The 16,296-nt window shown below is 34.5% G+C and overlaps 2 protein-coding genes across 2 annotated transcripts; one reads left to right on the plus strand and one right to left on the minus strand.

Moving 5' to 3' along the window:
* The first annotated feature begins 6,546 nt into the window (after window positions 1-6,546).
* Window positions 6,547-10,604, plus strand: LOC132627034 (flavonol synthase/flavanone 3-hydroxylase). Its single transcript, XM_060342084.1, has 3 exons — window positions 6,547-7,239; window positions 9,416-9,743; window positions 10,202-10,604. Exons 1-3 carry the CDS (start codon window positions 6,731-6,733, stop codon window positions 10,412-10,414), a joined length of 1,050 nt encoding a protein of 349 aa, XP_060198067.1. The 5' UTR covers window positions 6,547-6,730; the 3' UTR covers window positions 10,415-10,604.
* Window positions 10,605-14,005: 3,401 nt separating this feature from the next.
* On the minus strand, window positions 14,006-15,958 carry LOC132627035 (AAA-ATPase At3g50940-like). The gene is made up of 2 exons (XM_060342085.1): window positions 14,721-15,958; window positions 14,006-14,584 (listed from the first exon to the last, which is right to left on the minus strand). Exons 1-2 carry the CDS (start codon window positions 15,792-15,794, stop codon window positions 14,156-14,158), a joined length of 1,503 nt encoding a protein of 500 aa, XP_060198068.1. The 5' UTR covers window positions 15,795-15,958; the 3' UTR covers window positions 14,006-14,155.
* Between the last annotated feature and the right edge of the window lie 338 nt (window positions 15,959-16,296).

A 16,296-nucleotide genomic window follows, 5' to 3' on the forward strand; every position in this document is an offset into this window, starting at 1 on the left:
AGAAAATGAAATGAGTTAAATGAACTCGGGATATTCTTTTATAAATTAAAAATCTGTCCCGACATCATTATACGAACACTTATACTGTCCGTATAAATTTGTACGGTCCGTATAAGTGACTGTGAAATTGCTTCAGCAACCATCCATTTCTGTGTCAATTATACGACACATTATACGGTCCGTATAAGTGACCGTGAAATCACCCTATCAACGACTCATTCTGTGACCATTATACGATACATTATACGGTCCGTATAAGTGACTGTATAATCCCATCAGGGAGAGACCTTCACTGTGACGATTATGCGGACCATTATACAGACCGTATAATATTACGGACCGTATAATTGGTCGTATAATCCGTCTCTTCTCCAATTTTGTTCTCGTTACTTCGTTTGACCTTAAATCCTTATGGAACCTTCTTGATAATTGTTTAAAACGTCGCTAACAATATAAGAGATATTATAACTCTTCTCCAAAACGTTATTAAGCCATCATTAATTTGATACTCACAAATTATGCTCGGTACACAACATATATCTTGCTTTCCTTAACAACTTTCGCCTCCTACCTCCTATGTCTTTGAAATCTCATTTAGAATCATCAAATGTCATTTCTTTCTTATTAAAACATCGTATACGTCGTGCCCTTCGGTAGTCTACTCACTTTACGTTAACGAAAAATTTTCGGGGTATAACATTAACAACTCATCTTTATAATCTAAAATCCTCCCAAACTCCAAAACATGGTCACCCATCAACTCGGTTAAAACCTTGTTTCTTGCTCTTATACACACAGTTCTACCAACATAAAGATCCAACTCCTTCTTAATGAGCTGCTGAAACTCAAAAATCCTAATGTTTGGTTGTTCCTTTATTCTCTCATTATAGTGACTAGATAAGAATTTGGTATTGCAAAGCTTGTTCCTATTGGTAGGGTCACACATGTGATTTGGATTATAGTTCTTCACCACAAAGTTGTTAGTCCTAGAGTCAAGACTAGCAAATAAAAGCCAAGGACAACCCTCTACACACCTAACCCTTACCCTTGTAGGTTCATTAATACATTTTTCAATAGCAACATGCTCATGGACTGCATACTTGGTAACTGCAGTTCTAAATTCATTAATACTTTCAAATTGGAGGCCTGTTTCCCACACTATTTTCTTGGAGGTTTTATCCAACACAACTCTGTTTGTCACCTTCCTTCTTTTTGCTTTTACTCTCTGTTCAACTACTCCTTCATCATCATCAAATATGTCATCTGGATCAGTATCAAAACTGGAAGCTTCATCTAATGGGTAATAAGGCTCATCACCAACCAACTTACTTTCCATGGTGTCTCTATTAGCACCTTCAGATTCATCATACCCCACATCTGGCCCTTTTGGTCCTGAACCTAACTTAACATGTTCAGGGACATGAGCTCTTTTACCCCTCTTCCTTTTTTTTTCCAGCTCTCTTTTCCTCCCTAAAACCCCTTAGCTCCTCATCTATATCACTCTCACTATGTACTTATCCTTCATCAAACAATCCATATAGGTATGAATCTAAATCACTACCAGTTCTAGAAAAATCAGGGACAACCCTAGTTTGTGAAAATTCAGTAGTAGTATGAGGGGCATAATTTGATTCAGCAGTGGTATGAGGGGCAGAAATAGATTCATTAGTAGTAGTAGGGGCAGGATTTGATGCAGCAGCAGTAGTGCAAGGGGCAGGATTTGGTTCCGTGGTAGTATTAGGGGCAAGATTTGATATAGCAGCAGTAGTATTAGAAGCAAGATTTGATTTAGTATTGTCAACAGTTGGAGGAGTACAACGGACAGAACTTGGAGAGTTAGGTTAGAGAGTGGCAGTATTTTGAGTTGGTTCAAAAGGAGGTTCATTGAATGGCTTTAAATCAGCATCAAAGGCATCAAAAGATGGAACACCAGTACCCCCAATGTCTTGACCAGTCACTTTATCAAAAGAAACATCACTTCCCCCCTCCACATGGGTTACATATTCTAATAAGGCTGGGACCACTAGGGGCTCTTCAACCATGTGACACACAAAAGCCTCCAAAATATCCCCATCCCCCAAACATGCAGCAACCCGGGTTGTATCCCTATCACATCTGATTTCTACCAATACCACACTATTGACAAATTTAACATAAATGGTGCATTTACCAGGGTCATACCCTAATTCTTTCACACAATCAAGCAATTCAAAGTAGCAAAACCTATCTAAATCCATATGTGTAAATTCAGTTACTTGTCCACCAACGTAGAGATTTTTGCCAGTCGTTAAATTCCCACCATGGTAAAATCGCAAAGTAATCAATTCATAAGACATATTTCGATCTGAAAACAGTACAAATACTTCAATTTCATAGTCAATGAAATACACAACAACCAAATCGACATTTACATATTCAAGCATTAACCCAGTCATTTACACTGTAAATTTGCAGAAAAATTAAAGACGCAAAAAAACCCTAGTTCTAATTGCACAACACAGAAACAAAATGAGACAAGGGACTAGCCTTTTAGTAGCACAACCGATGTTTGTCCTCCAAACGTCAACAAAAAATCCAACTTCGAATCTTCCAAGTTCAAAAATCATCGGCACTTCGATTATAGGTTTAAGATGAAGAAAAACTAAAAAACTCTATGAAATCCGACAATATTGAGTAGGTAAATTAAAAAAATATATGATTTAGGATCAATACCGAACGATTTGATGTTTGTGGTGTCATTTGGTTTTCTTGAATTAGGATTTGGGTGTCTGATGTGGGTTTGGGTGATTTGAAACGGGCTTGGGGTGTTAAAATGGGTATGGGGTGTTAAAAATGGATTTGGGTATTAAAATGGGTTTATTATGTTAAATCTATTATAATGACTTGATTATAAAATAAATCAGTTCATTTAATACGTGGCTTCACCCAAGGGCGAGTGTCGCCCACACCATTCACTAATCTGGAGTTTTGGTCTGTGGAGGGGTAATTTAATTCACTTTTAAGATGTTAAGGTGTGTAATAGGTCACTCGTATAGTTTAAGTGTGATATCGACATTTTGGGTATAGTTTAGCGGTGTTTTGATGTATTTTGCCTATATTTAAATACAACGAAATACACATCATAGCTGGTAAATACTAGCTACGAAATGTAATAACTGAAACTATAGCTATTTCATGTTAGACGCCTATAAACACTAGCTATTTGTGTAAGTTACCAATAAAAAGTTGATAAATAAGATTTTCCATGTATTAGCGAGCTAAGGCCGGTGGCATTGTCAGGAAAAAGAATGAAAAAAAACATTATAAACCAACGTCATAGTTATTTGTTTTTAGGCAGAATACTACCCCATAAACCTGATACGAATTATTAGTCGCGCACACTTAAACATCAGTAGTTTTAACTTTTAGTTACTCCCTGAACTTGGCTATTTGATAGTCTCTTTACTATCCTAGACGTTGATTTGACAAAGAGCATGGCTACACTCTTTTTTAGGCACATGGGATTGAAAAAAATCCAATTAGCAGGCTATTTTTCGGCTGTTAATCGTCCCATATTATATATAACGATTTATTTATTCCAATTGCAAGTTTCTTCTTGTTTCGGCTTAATATATAATGCAAATTTTATCCCAACTTTGTATTTTTAAGATTTCTTCTTTACATACAAAGTACTTGTTAACTATTTTTTTCAACTTTGTATTTCTTCCTTTTTAGGCCAATTTGTAAAAAAGAAAAAAATTGCTCGAACTCCATCGTTTTAGCCAAATAAAAATAGTTTTATCTAAAATAATGAATCACCAACTGTATATTTTTTTTAAAGATGTAATGACTATTATTTCAACTGTGTATTTTTCTTTATAGGCCAAATCAACAAAGAAAACTTAAAGAGTTTTATTACTTTTACTCAAATTAAAAAGATCTAGCCAACATAATGAAGTTGCAACTATGTACTTCTTATGGACAAAAACCTAATACTATATGACTTGAAGAGCAATAATTACAATTCTAAGAAAATTTTTATGGTTTGTTGGCACTGTAGAAAAAACATATCACCTTACGGAATTGTGCTATAAGATTCATAGATTTGCCCCAATTTTCAACTTGAATAGAGAAAACAAGACAACAGCTCATGTGCAAGAACAACGGATAAAAATTCTGAAGAAAGTTTGAGAATTAAGAACATAACAACACGCAATGCTAGTCAGTTTTGGGTGCAACCGATCATATGACATGAATTAAATCATTGCTTACAAACATATGATTAATTTCTCATTTATCTTGCCCACTGGTTACAAAAGTCAAAATAACAAAAAAGTAGGGACATCTTTTTCATGCATGGTTTTGTTCTGCATAATATGTCGCAACTTCTATTTTTAATGGTCTGGAAAAAGAAAAATAAATAAATAAATAAATATATATATATATATATATATATATATATATATATATATATATATATATATATATATATATAGTATTAAATTAAATTAAGGATGTACAGGGAGTGATGTGATGTGATGGCACCATTGGTCAAGCCAAGAATTTAAACAAGGGTAAAAAAACTTCTATAACTAAGAGGATTTCAACAACTTATATATATGCAATAAAATTTATTTTTACTCTATTTATATAATATAATTATTCATAGAAGGAGTTCAATTAGACTCCTTGCATCCCTCTGCTTCTGCCTCCGGATGGCACAGTAATTTCATGATTATCATAAAGACAAAAAAGGTGGGGAATTGACCCGTAGAAGAGTGTTGTAAATATACATGTTCCAACTTTCAAATTTAACTTGATTGACATCGATCACATTCTTTTGTTTGGCAAGTTAAAGCAATTCAATTGTATAGCTCCCTTAACCGATTTGTCCTGTTAAGGCTAATTAGAATGGACTCACGCGCCTTTTCTTTTCCAAGTTTATCAAATGTTTTTCTTAATCTAGTTCTTTCAATTGCTTAAAATATACTCCCTGTGTTTCAATTTATGTAATACATTTTTTTAGTCTGTCTAAAAAAGAATGGTACATTTCCTTTTTGGTAATAATTTAACTTTACAACTTCATCTTTTACGATTAACGAGATGATCTATAACCATACAAATATCTTCGGCTTATTTTAGACCACAAGATTCAAAAGTCTTCCTTTATTTCTTAAACTCCGTGATCGGTCAAACTATATCAATTGGGATGAAGGGAGTAACTAAACACGACACACAAAAGTCATGTACCTTAGCTTGAATAATTATAAAATAAATAATCTCAAAATTACTTATAAGAGAATAACATATAACATAAAATAATACCACATTTAATACCAAGATTAATATTCTTATCCTTTCAGCCAAGTGACCCCTTACAATTTCAGAATATGTTCTTAAATTTTCTTTAAGCATTTGATTACAATTTAGACGTAAAGTATATGTTTCTTATTTATTATAATGTTTAATGTCGTGCTTAAGTCATGACATCCAGATATTTAGATTAAATTTTGGTATTATTATGCTTTTCGGTTTTATATAGTAATTAATTTATCCAGAAGAAAATCCCTTGGCGCAAATGTACCATCTATGATAGCTAGCTACTAGAGTAAAGTATTGTATTGTCCTGCACTTTATTCACATCGTTATTATAACACTTGATTTTAAAAAGTCAAAAAAGTTGAATTAGTATACATACAAAATATCAATTCCAAGTTGTGATTTTAAGTCGAAATCGGAGAATTCATCCAAACAAGACGTTGGGGTAGTTTGAAGGAGTGGCTCAGGCTGCTGACCCGAGGAACCCACTAAAACCTCCTCTTGTTCTGTACGATAATTTTTGGTAGGTTGAAGGAGTGGCACTTACAATACCAAATGTCTCTTTCTATTATATTATATCTACACTTATTTACTCCCTCCGTCCCATTTTAATCATGTAAAGATATCGCTGCTTTGGGAGTTGGATAATTTTTTCAAATTAATAAATATGTCGACTTCTAGATTTTTCATGAAGTTTTCAAATATGAGTAGTTATTTTTAAAAAAATTGAAATTTATATTCGAATTCATAATCAAAATTAACTATTTTGACTCTCGTACTTTGTACTGTTTCATATAAATTAAATAGAGGGAGTACTTTTTAACTAATACTTAAATATTTCATTTGTTTCAATTTATGTGCTACACTCGTATTTTAAATTTGTCTAAAAAGTAGTACTGGGACATTTCATTGCAGCATGCGTTTAATTCCAACATTCACTTATTATCTTCAATAACACTTCTCCGTATGAGTGACGTTACATGCTTAAAATCACAAGATACAAATAATATTTTCTAGAATCATAAAGTTAAAAGGCTACATTACATTCAGACATCTATGTAATTAATATACATTCAATGAAAAGAGGAATATTTATTTTCATTTCAAATTCACTGCAAATAACAAATGAAGATCGGTAGGTGGTATTAGTGAACCACAATAGTCCACGCTCACCCACGAGGAAGCAAAAATGTAAAAGAAAAGGACCTCATTTTGCATTTAATTTGTCCTATTTTTGGGGAATCCTATTTTCCTTCATATTGTTAGGTAAAGCAAGAAGCTCGGCAAAATTAAAGTAGACGTAGTAAAAAGCACACCGCGTCACTTCCCTATATAACGGCAACAAAATTTGCATGAACCCGTATTAGAGAGACCACTTACAAAAACAAAAACAAAACAAAAAAACAAGCATAGACAAAATTAAAAAAAAAATATGAAAACAGTTCAAGGTAACGGCGCGACAACACTAACAATGGAGGTGGCAAGGGTACAAGCAATAGCATCAATATCAAAATGCATGGACACAATCCCATCGGAGTATATTCGTTCAGAGAACGAACAACCTGCAGCCACAACGCTGCATGGAGTGGTTCTTCAGGTGCCAGTCATCGACATAAGCGAAGTTGATGACGAAAAAGTAGTGAAAATGATAGCGGAGGCTAGCAAAGAGTGGGGTATTTTTCAAGTGATAAATCATGGGATTCCTGATGAGGTGATTGCAAATTTGCAAAAAGTTGGGAAGGAGTTTTTTGAGGAAGTGCCACAAGAGGAAAAAGAGCTGATTGCAAAGAATCCAGGCTCACAGAGTATTGAAGGGTATGGGACTTCTTTGCAGAAAGAAGTTGAAGGGAAAAAAGGTTGGGTTGATCATTTGTTTCACAAGATTTGGCCTCCTTCTGAAATCAATTACCGTTATTGGCCTAAAAACCCTCCTTCCTACAGGTTTTTCTCTCTCTATATCTCTCATTTTTTATTTGTTAATTATATATAAATATCTATAAAATGTGAGATTAGTGAAAATATAACATAGATTTATCTGTTACAACAGATCAAAATACGTTAGTAGTGAAAAATTATTTATGATGTGATATTCAATTTGTTTGTTTTGCTTTCCTTTTTAATCCGTTTAAAAAAGAACGTCTTTTTTTTTTTTTTTTTTGGGGAACTTTTCACATGACAAGACCATAAAATTAAAAGGCAGTTTGGTACATTTTACATATCTTTAATTAACAATAAAAAGATTTAACTTTCGTAAACTCTATGCCAAGTCAAAATTAGACGACAAACAAATTAAAACGAAGGGAGTAAATCCTAAAATAAATATGCATGCGCGCAACCATTTTCATGGTTGTTATGGTATTGTTGTCATTTCTGTTAGTAATGTTTTGATAGTTTTGTTAAGCTTTTATTTATGCAGAAAAAAAATGTTAAATCTTAAATGCTAGATATGTATTAAATGGAGTAGGAAACTAAATTAAACCACCGTCGAGAAATGAAATAGATCGGCGATAAGGCAAAAATTCTGTTTGTTTGCAAGCCAAGATGGATTGCATCCAACGTCACTGGGACTGGGAGTAGTTGTAGACCACCGCAATTCACTAGGAAGACACGTAATAAGAATAGATGGGAAAAAAAAAAAGATGAAATGTATTCAGACATCTGTTAAGAAAAACTTAGTCATATGTTTAATCACTACAAAAAAAAAAAGGTAATTTGTCAAAGTTGAAAGTTGTAATTTGCGGGGGTTTTAACCTTCACCAATTATTTGAGGAGGCTAAAACCCCCGCAAATTGCAACTTTTAACCTCCGCAAATTACCCTTCTTTTTGTAGTGAATGTCTCACATATTTTAGGAAATTAGTTCTTTTCATTTTATATGGTATTGAGTAATTCTCATCTTATGAATTAACTATACGAGTTAAATTAGCTCGATAAGGTGGATTTTTAATATGTTATCCGAGACAAACACATCTAATTTATTCTTAGTTTATCAAATATTGGACTTTCATATGATGTTGCTATCATCTTATGTTTTGTCAAAGGTGCGCTGGAAAGTATTACGTATCTCACAATAGTTGAGGAAATAAGTTGTTACCTCTTTATATGTATGTCTACGTACTTAGTAAAACAGAAAATAAAATATAGAAAAAATTTCTAACTATGACCAAGTCTTGCTGATCTTCATCATCTAAGAATTTTGCGTTTTTTAGGGCGCCATTCTTAGTGCCTTTATTCTAGTTTCCTTGTTAAGTTTTCAAGCTATTCTAGTTTAGTAGTACTTTTTTGTTGATGATGTTAGATGTATATTATGATTTTTTATGGTTGAATAAAATGTGATATTCTAAGTATATTATTGTGAATGAAAGTTGTTCCACTCCTTTTCTTCAAACACCTTTTGTCTGTCCTCAATTATCACACTTAAAAAAAAATTATCACACTTAAATTCCGACATTCACAATGTCCAAAACGTTCGAGGACCTACCAAATGTACGATTTATTTGGGATATTTCCTCACCTCAATTATGGTAGAAAATGGACTCAGCCCCACTAGCATTCAACAATTGTGCCAATAATAATTTCAGTTACTGTCTAGGTATCGTGCGATTTCAGTCAAGACTAAATAACACAATTACGATCTATGATTAACATTGTGTTACCATTGATGTGCAATATTAGTAATTTTTAGGTGTTAGCAATTATGAAAACATAACCAATTTTTTTTCAATTGGCATCTAAGATAAACTTCCTCATCTAAAACATGTTTTTTAGTTGAGTGCCCTAGACTTGTAAACTATGTGAAAATTTATTAAATGTGAATAAATATTGGATTATGAATCCATAGTGCAATGGGTTCAGGGGTAAAGATCTCAAAGGCTGAGCACGTTAAATTTAAATTTGGAATCCGTTTTTAAATACATAGAACGTTACTTATTTACTTGATTTGGTCGGTTGGTCAAAAATAAATACATTCGCTAGCCACGTATACAAAAAATATATACTATTTTGTATAAAAAATATATATGTTATGTATAACATACATCAATATACAAAAATATACATTTGCTGGCTATTATTTCGATGAGCGGTTATTTATCTCAGTTTCTCATTATTATTTTTAGGGAAGCTAATGAGGAATACGCAAAGAGGCTGAGAGAAGTATCAGACAGGATCTTTAAGAGCTTGTCACTTGGGCTTGGGTTGGAAGCCCATGAAATGAAGGAGGCAGCTGGTGGTGAAGACATAGTACACTTGTTAAAGATCAATTATTATCCACCATGTCCCAGGCCTGATTTGGCTCTTGGTGTTGTCGCCCATACAGATATGTCTCATATCACCATTCTTGTCCCAAATGAAGTCCAAGGCCTCCAAGTGTTTAAGGATGAACATTGGTATGATGTCAAGTACATACCAAATGCCCTGATTGTCCACATTGGTGACCAAGTTGAGGTATATCTCCTATTCCCTTCTTGTTGATCATATTTTGGGTACATTGAACTTGTTTCTAGAGGTAGGTTTTTCCCTACCCCAAGCTTAATTGGAATGCCATGGTCAACAAGAATAATTCATATAGCGGACTTCAATTTTGCTTAAAATTGAAATACAGTCAGGTGTTTCTGTAATAGTCATCCTCTATAATAATATTTCACTATAACGGTCAAATTTTCTTTGAAAATGATTTCTCATATTGTGTTATATTCTACGTTTTCTATAACAATATTTCGCTATAGCAATCAAAAGAATATTAAAATAAACAATGCTGATATGGAAAGGTTTGACCGTAGTTACTATTGTTGATAATAAATGGTAACTACCTTAGTTATGATCATACATATTCGGTAAAATTCCTTTAGTACTCTCTGTTTGTTTGTGTTTGTATTTCTAAGAATGAGTGAATGGTTGAACAGATTCTTAGCAATGGGAAATATAAGGGTGTGTACCATAGGACAACAGTGAACAAGGACAAGACAAGAATGTCATGGCCTGTATTCTTGGAACCCCCGTCAGACCATGAAGTTGGGCCAATCCCCAAGCTGATTAATGAGGCCAACCCACCCAAATTCAAGACCAAGAAGTACAAGGATTATGTCTATTGTAAGCTTAACAAGCTTCCTCAGTGATGAATTATGTATCCCAGGGATAATTAGCTGGTGACTTCATCAGTATTATGCTTTGTAGTACTATTCTTATCAAAACATGTCTTATTACACTTGAGGACTTGATGTTGAATTTTTTTTAAGATGTTCGATATTAGCTAATAATTACGATTACATATTAATACGTACAAATGTTTGTTTTGCTTTTGGCCTATTTCAGTGTGTTTAATTCTAGACATGGCAAATTATTAAGCAATGCACCACAAGTGGAATAACTAAGATTAATAAACTCCAAACTCGACATTTTCCCTAGAACTAGGTTACATAATGAAGAGTTGGGGAGAATGGACATACAAGAAAGAGGTAAAGTTAGAAGGAAACATCTATCAATTAGAAGTTAAGTTATCTCAATTTTTTTTTTTTATGAGTCACCAATTGATAAAAATTATCATATATTTATTTTATTTTTATTAAAATAAATTAAAAAATGAGATTTTTTTCTTACCCCACCCCACCATCTGGTGGGGGTGTGGTGGTGGGTGGATGGTGAGGGGGAGGGTTGGTGGTGGGGCTAGGTAGTGGAGTGGAGGAGGTGGTGTGGTGTGCTTGGGTGGTGGGCTGGAGGAGGTGTGTGGGGTTTGGTGTGGGGTGGGTATTTTTCGAAAAATAATTTTTACTAACCAACCAAACATGAGAAAATAAATAAGAAATTCACTTATTGTCTAAAAAACTATACCGAACACACCCCTAATTTTTGTACCAGGAAGAAAAATATGGGCAATCTAAAAAGGGCAAAGGTGCAAATATACCCCCAACTTTGCGATTTAGAGCAAATATATCCCTCATTTAAAAAGTGGTGTATATATACCCTGCCGTTACAAAATGGTGCAAATATACCTCTGTTGTTACACAAATGGTGGAAATATACCCTTTTCGCTGACGGAGTTTTTTTTGTAAAAATCATTTAGCTTATTTTCTAATTAAATAAAATGCCACGCAGCTTTATATAAAAAAGTCTACCCATTTATTTTTAGTAGACATATTTTTCTAAGGAACAAGATATTTTTTTTCCTGGTGGGTCCGGTCTGGTTCGTTTAAAAGAATATCTCCATGACTTTTAAAAATAAGTCTACTCATTTTTTTCTAAACGAACTAGACCCGATCCACTAGAAAAAAGTTACCATGTGGCTTTAAAAAAAATATGTCTACTAAAAAAAAATGAGTAGACTTTTTTTTTAAAGTCACGTGACATTTTTTTAATTAAAAAATAAGCTAAATGGTTTTTACAAAAAATTTCATTAGCAAAAAGAGTATATTTGCACCATTTTATAACAGCTAGGTATATATATACCACTTTATTAATGAGGAATATAACAGCTCAAAGTTGACAAGTATATTTGCACCTTTTTCCCATGCAAAAATAAATATTGTGTTTCTCTCCTCTCTAACGGCTAGAAACTTTAAGGAAACACCACTGAGTAGAGGGCACACTCCTCCCATGAAAGCAATTTCATCAAAAACCACTATTGCTGGACCCCAAAGTTCAACTATGGATCTCATCCCCACGAACAAGAAGATCTCCCCATTGCGTCCGTATGGGTTCTTCCTCCAAAATTACCATTTCATTTGCACAACTGGATTTACTTGAGCCAAATTCTTAGCACTGTTGGGACTCCCTTAGATTTAGATACTGCCACAAGGAATAGAACTCGACCTAGTATGGCTAAGGTCCGAGTTGAAGTTGATCTCCTAAAACCTCAACCTGAGTCTATTTGGATAGGATGTGAGGGCGAGGACTCTCCTTTGAAAGGTTTTGTCCAAAAACTTGTATACGAGGGTGTTCCTAAGTATTGCAAACATTGTAAGAAACTGGGACATGCTATGGTGAATTGTAGAGTTCTTGAAAAACCAAGACTCATGGAAGTTGATGTTGAGGAGCCTAAAAATGATCAGTTGAATCAACATGGTGATACTAGTAACAGTGACAAGGAAGATTGTATGGCTGTTAACAATGTGGAGCAACAAACTATGTCAACAAGAATTGGGAAGAAGAAAAAAGAAGAAGAAGAGCAAAAATATTCCAAAAGTTAATGTACAGCTCTCTTCATACCACTAAACCAGGCTTCTCACAAGACATTACCAAGCAGAAATCCACCTCTAAAAATAAGCTTTCTTTTACTTCGTCTGTTGGTGGTGGGAATCATATCAAGGATGATAACATTGAACTTGTTTCTAAAGGGGATCAAGAGGGCACAACAGAGGCTGAAATTCACAAAGTTAGTGACAATGGAAAACAAGGAAAGCGGAACTCATCTACGAGAGTATTTCATAAGTTAGACACAGTGAGCTAATGTAAAGTGTTGCCCATGAGGAATAAGTTGTGGCTTCAAACTCCTTAATCTACGTTTTGCGTACGAGACAGGAGTTGTAGAGTATGTCATAAGTTAGTCAAAGTGAGTTAATGTAAAATGTTGTCCATGGGGAATAAGTTGTTGCTTCAAAGTCCTGAGCTAATTTTGCCTATGAGGCAGTAGTCATAGAGTATCTCAAAAATTATTGCTTCAAAGCCCCTAAGTTAAGTTTTTGCATATGAGTCAATAGTTATAGAATATCTCAGGATGTAATAGTATATCATTAAGGACAATTATCAATGGTGGTTCTGAGACCCGGCCTCCCAGACATGATTATCATCATTATAATGTTCATTCTTGCACTAAAGATAATTAGAAAGGTCAATTTTTCAGAAAATGTACAAGTCATATGTTTTGAATTGTTAGGTTATCGGTTCACGCTCTCTTGGCATATTTTGCAACTGAACTAGTCATATCACAATGATAAAAATCAGAATTGATTACATCTGAAACAGGGTGCAAGTATCACTCATGGACCTTCAGATCACCTAAATGGTTATGTAACAATATGATTGTTGAAAGTGTAAGAGGACGAGGTCGACCTCACGTTATGAAACTTATTTTAAAATATCTGAATCTCTCGAACTCAAGAAAACTTAACTAAGAAAAAAACATATTGGAAACAAACAATTTGTATAGGCAGTGCCAGCTAGTAGAGATTGGATTAGTTAATCGTGCAGAGATAAGTGAGAGATTTACCCTTAATGTGCATTAAAAGGAAATTATATCCAGTATTAAAATGAAATGGGCCTAAATAGAATAGAATGATACAGAGGAATTATCTGACGGATCCTAACAAACATGGGATGGTGATTTTGGTCGATTGAGTTGTAAACCTCATGATCCCTCAATAAACACAACCCGGCCATTATCCATCCAACGAGGTATGGTAAAATCCATTTAGTCCTCATGTAAACTTGACTTTTAGGCTAACTGCAGAAATCGGGAATGGACAATTTGGAAATCAAGTTTCAACCTAATCAACTTTCAAGTTGTAGCAGGTTGCTTTGCAACTACGTTTCTGGTGAATTCTGGATGTCTTTGGTTGATCATAGGAGAAGTTTAGCCCCATCAGTCTTTGACATCTTTCTTCTGTTGTCTAGGTGTGATAGTTGTCAGTGGATTAGCTTAAAGAGTTCTTGAAGAGACCATCTCTTTGTTTAGTTATTGCTTATCAAATAAGAGCTAGTGCTCAAATGGTATATGAATTAACTCAAGTGTACAATGATATATATATCACACATCATAGAGAACATTCTTTTTCACTATAGCAGTTGATGCTTTTCTGAACGAAATGCACTCCAACTATCAAAGTTAAACAAGAAGAATGTCCATAAACTAACTCTTAATTATTTCACTCTTGAGTAATCTCGTCAACTAATTCTCCCTCGGTTTGTTCATTTTTCAGATCTTTTGCCTTGAAATCATCAGCTTCTTTCTTTTTCTTGTGGATGAAATCAAGGAGATTGCTCATAGCAGTGTCAACCCCTTCATTCCTCAGCAATTGCTCAGCCACTTCAGCAGGGGTCACCATAGCCTCATTTAAAACATCAAAGATTTCGGGGAAAAGAGGATGATCCTCAATTCCAAGATAATTCAAAACCAATGTCTGGAAAGTGCAAGGTGTGCAATAAGACATGTGGATGTGCACATCCATCCGGCCTGGCCTCAATAACGCAGCATCTAATCTGTCTTTATGATTTGTTGTAAACACTATTATCCTTTCATCTCCACAGCTTGACCACAACCCGTCTATGAAGTTAAGCAACCCTGATAATGTAACCTAACAAAATTCCATAAAGAACAAAATCAATAAAAACTTAACTTCTGTGCACTGCTGTGAAAAATGTCTGTTTTTTGAACTAGCTAGTTGAAGTGAACGTTTGAGATGATATAGGAGAAATTAAAGTGTGACTTACCTCCTGAGGTTTTGGCTTCCTAACAATATTTATGGTTTGAGCTTGAGTTATATGAGGTTTGAGTGCCTTCAAAGTCTGTTCTTCTGATTTTCGATCTTCAATGTCGAGGCTGCAGTCAATGTCTTCCACAACTAGAATTGATCTGTTCCCTGTAGAAAGTAGGACTCTCCTAAGGTCTGAATTTGCACGTATATCAGTTAGCTCTAAATCATATATATCAAAGTTAAGGTAATTAGCCATGGCTGCTATCAAACTTGATTTCCCAGTCCCTGGAGGACCATATAACAAGTAGCCACGTTTCCATGCTTTGCCAACTTTCCTGTAGAAATCCCTTCTTTTCACAAACATCTCCAGGTCGCCCACGATCATTTCCTTGAGCTCTCTGTCCATTGCCAATGTGTCAAATGTTGCAGGATGGTCTAGCTTGATGGAGTTCCATGTATAATCTCCCGAACTACTATACGAGTATCTCCTCATGTGTTCACCATTCATAGTGTAAATTTGGAGGGTCTTCTTCTCTTCTTTCACCTTGTTTGACTCCTTGATGACGAAAGGGAAATAGGATTCGAATACCATCTTCTTGTATTTATTGTGAAAGCATAGCTCAAAGTAGCGAATTTCTGATTGAGTTGAAGATTGACCAGGGTAATTGGACCTGATCTTTGATTCAACCTGCCTTGTAACTTGCCTCCATTTGAACTGAACACCATTGAACTTATCCAAGACTTGTTGGTCTTTGGCTATCAAGGTGGATATCTTAGTCTCTTTTTCGGGCATGCTCACCCTGAAGCTACCAGCAGAAATGGAAACCTTGCTGCCCAAGTAGTTTTCAGCAGCCTTATAAATTTGGTTGCTGGCTAGGCCATCAAATTCTTCAATGATCAAAACTATTTCAGAAGAAAATGATTTAAAGAAGCCACGGATGCTCATGTAAACATAATGTTGGAGTTCATAAGGGATTAGGTCTCGGGCTATTGACCGAACAACCATGGCTGTAGCAGCTATGGAAGCTGTGGAAGAAATAATCGTTTTGGCTGATGGCATGTTAATATCAGAAAGAACACTTGAAATCATGTTTCTTGGCAAATGGTGTCGATTGGATAATTGCTCTCTTTATTTATTCCTAGTAACAAGACTTTGAAGCTTAAATATCAAGTATTTTCAGGCTTGTTTATTGGTTTCCTCTTTAATGAAACAAGTCTTTTTAAAGTATTAGTTATCCACCTTGTCCACTTGAAAGATGATGTCGTTGAAAACAATGCGTTGGAGCTAAAAAGTCATGTATTTGGCCAATGAGTTTCATCGAAATTGGAAGAGTAGTTGCATGACTTTGACTTGTTTTTGGGCTGTTTTCTCTTGGAATTGCGTGACTTATAAGTAGATGCCTCCATTGACTACATAAACTTGCACAAAGAGCAAAGTCATTCGGAGTATTAATTATTTATAAACGATATCTTTTAATAATTTCTTTTTCAATTGATAATAGAGAAAAGACATGTTTTAACCCCTGAACTTGGCACGAAAATTCACTTTAGCAACTAAACTTAACTTCTATTTACTTACCCCCCTTAACAAC

Source organism: Lycium barbarum, chromosome 2 (genome assembly GCF_019175385.1).
Source record: "Lycium barbarum isolate Lr01 chromosome 2, ASM1917538v2, whole genome shotgun sequence".
NCBI classification, from domain to species: domain Eukaryota; kingdom Viridiplantae; phylum Streptophyta; class Magnoliopsida; order Solanales; family Solanaceae; genus Lycium; species Lycium barbarum.

What these genes read in the sequence shown, in the direction of transcription:
- LOC132627035 (XM_060342085.1), bottom strand. Translation starts at nt 15,794, where the DNA reads ATGATTTCAAGTGTTCTTTCTGATATTAACATGCCATCAGCCAAAACG. An exon ending in GGAAGCCAAAACCTCAGGAG is followed by an intron (nt 14,585 to 14,720) that starts GTAAGTCACACT and finishes GAATTTTGTTAG; the next exon opens with GTTACATTATCAGGGTTGCT.
- LOC132627034 (XM_060342084.1), top strand. Translation starts at nt 6,731, where the DNA reads ATGAAAACAGTTCAAGGTAACGGCGCGACAACACTAACAATGGAGGTG. An exon ending in AAAAACCCTCCTTCCTACAG is followed by an intron (nt 7,240 to 9,415) that starts GTTTTTCTCTCT and finishes TATTATTTTTAG; the next exon opens with GGAAGCTAATGAGGAATACG. An exon ending in ACATTGGTGACCAAGTTGAG is followed by an intron (nt 9,744 to 10,201) that starts GTATATCTCCTA and finishes ATGGTTGAACAG; the next exon opens with ATTCTTAGCAATGGGAAATA.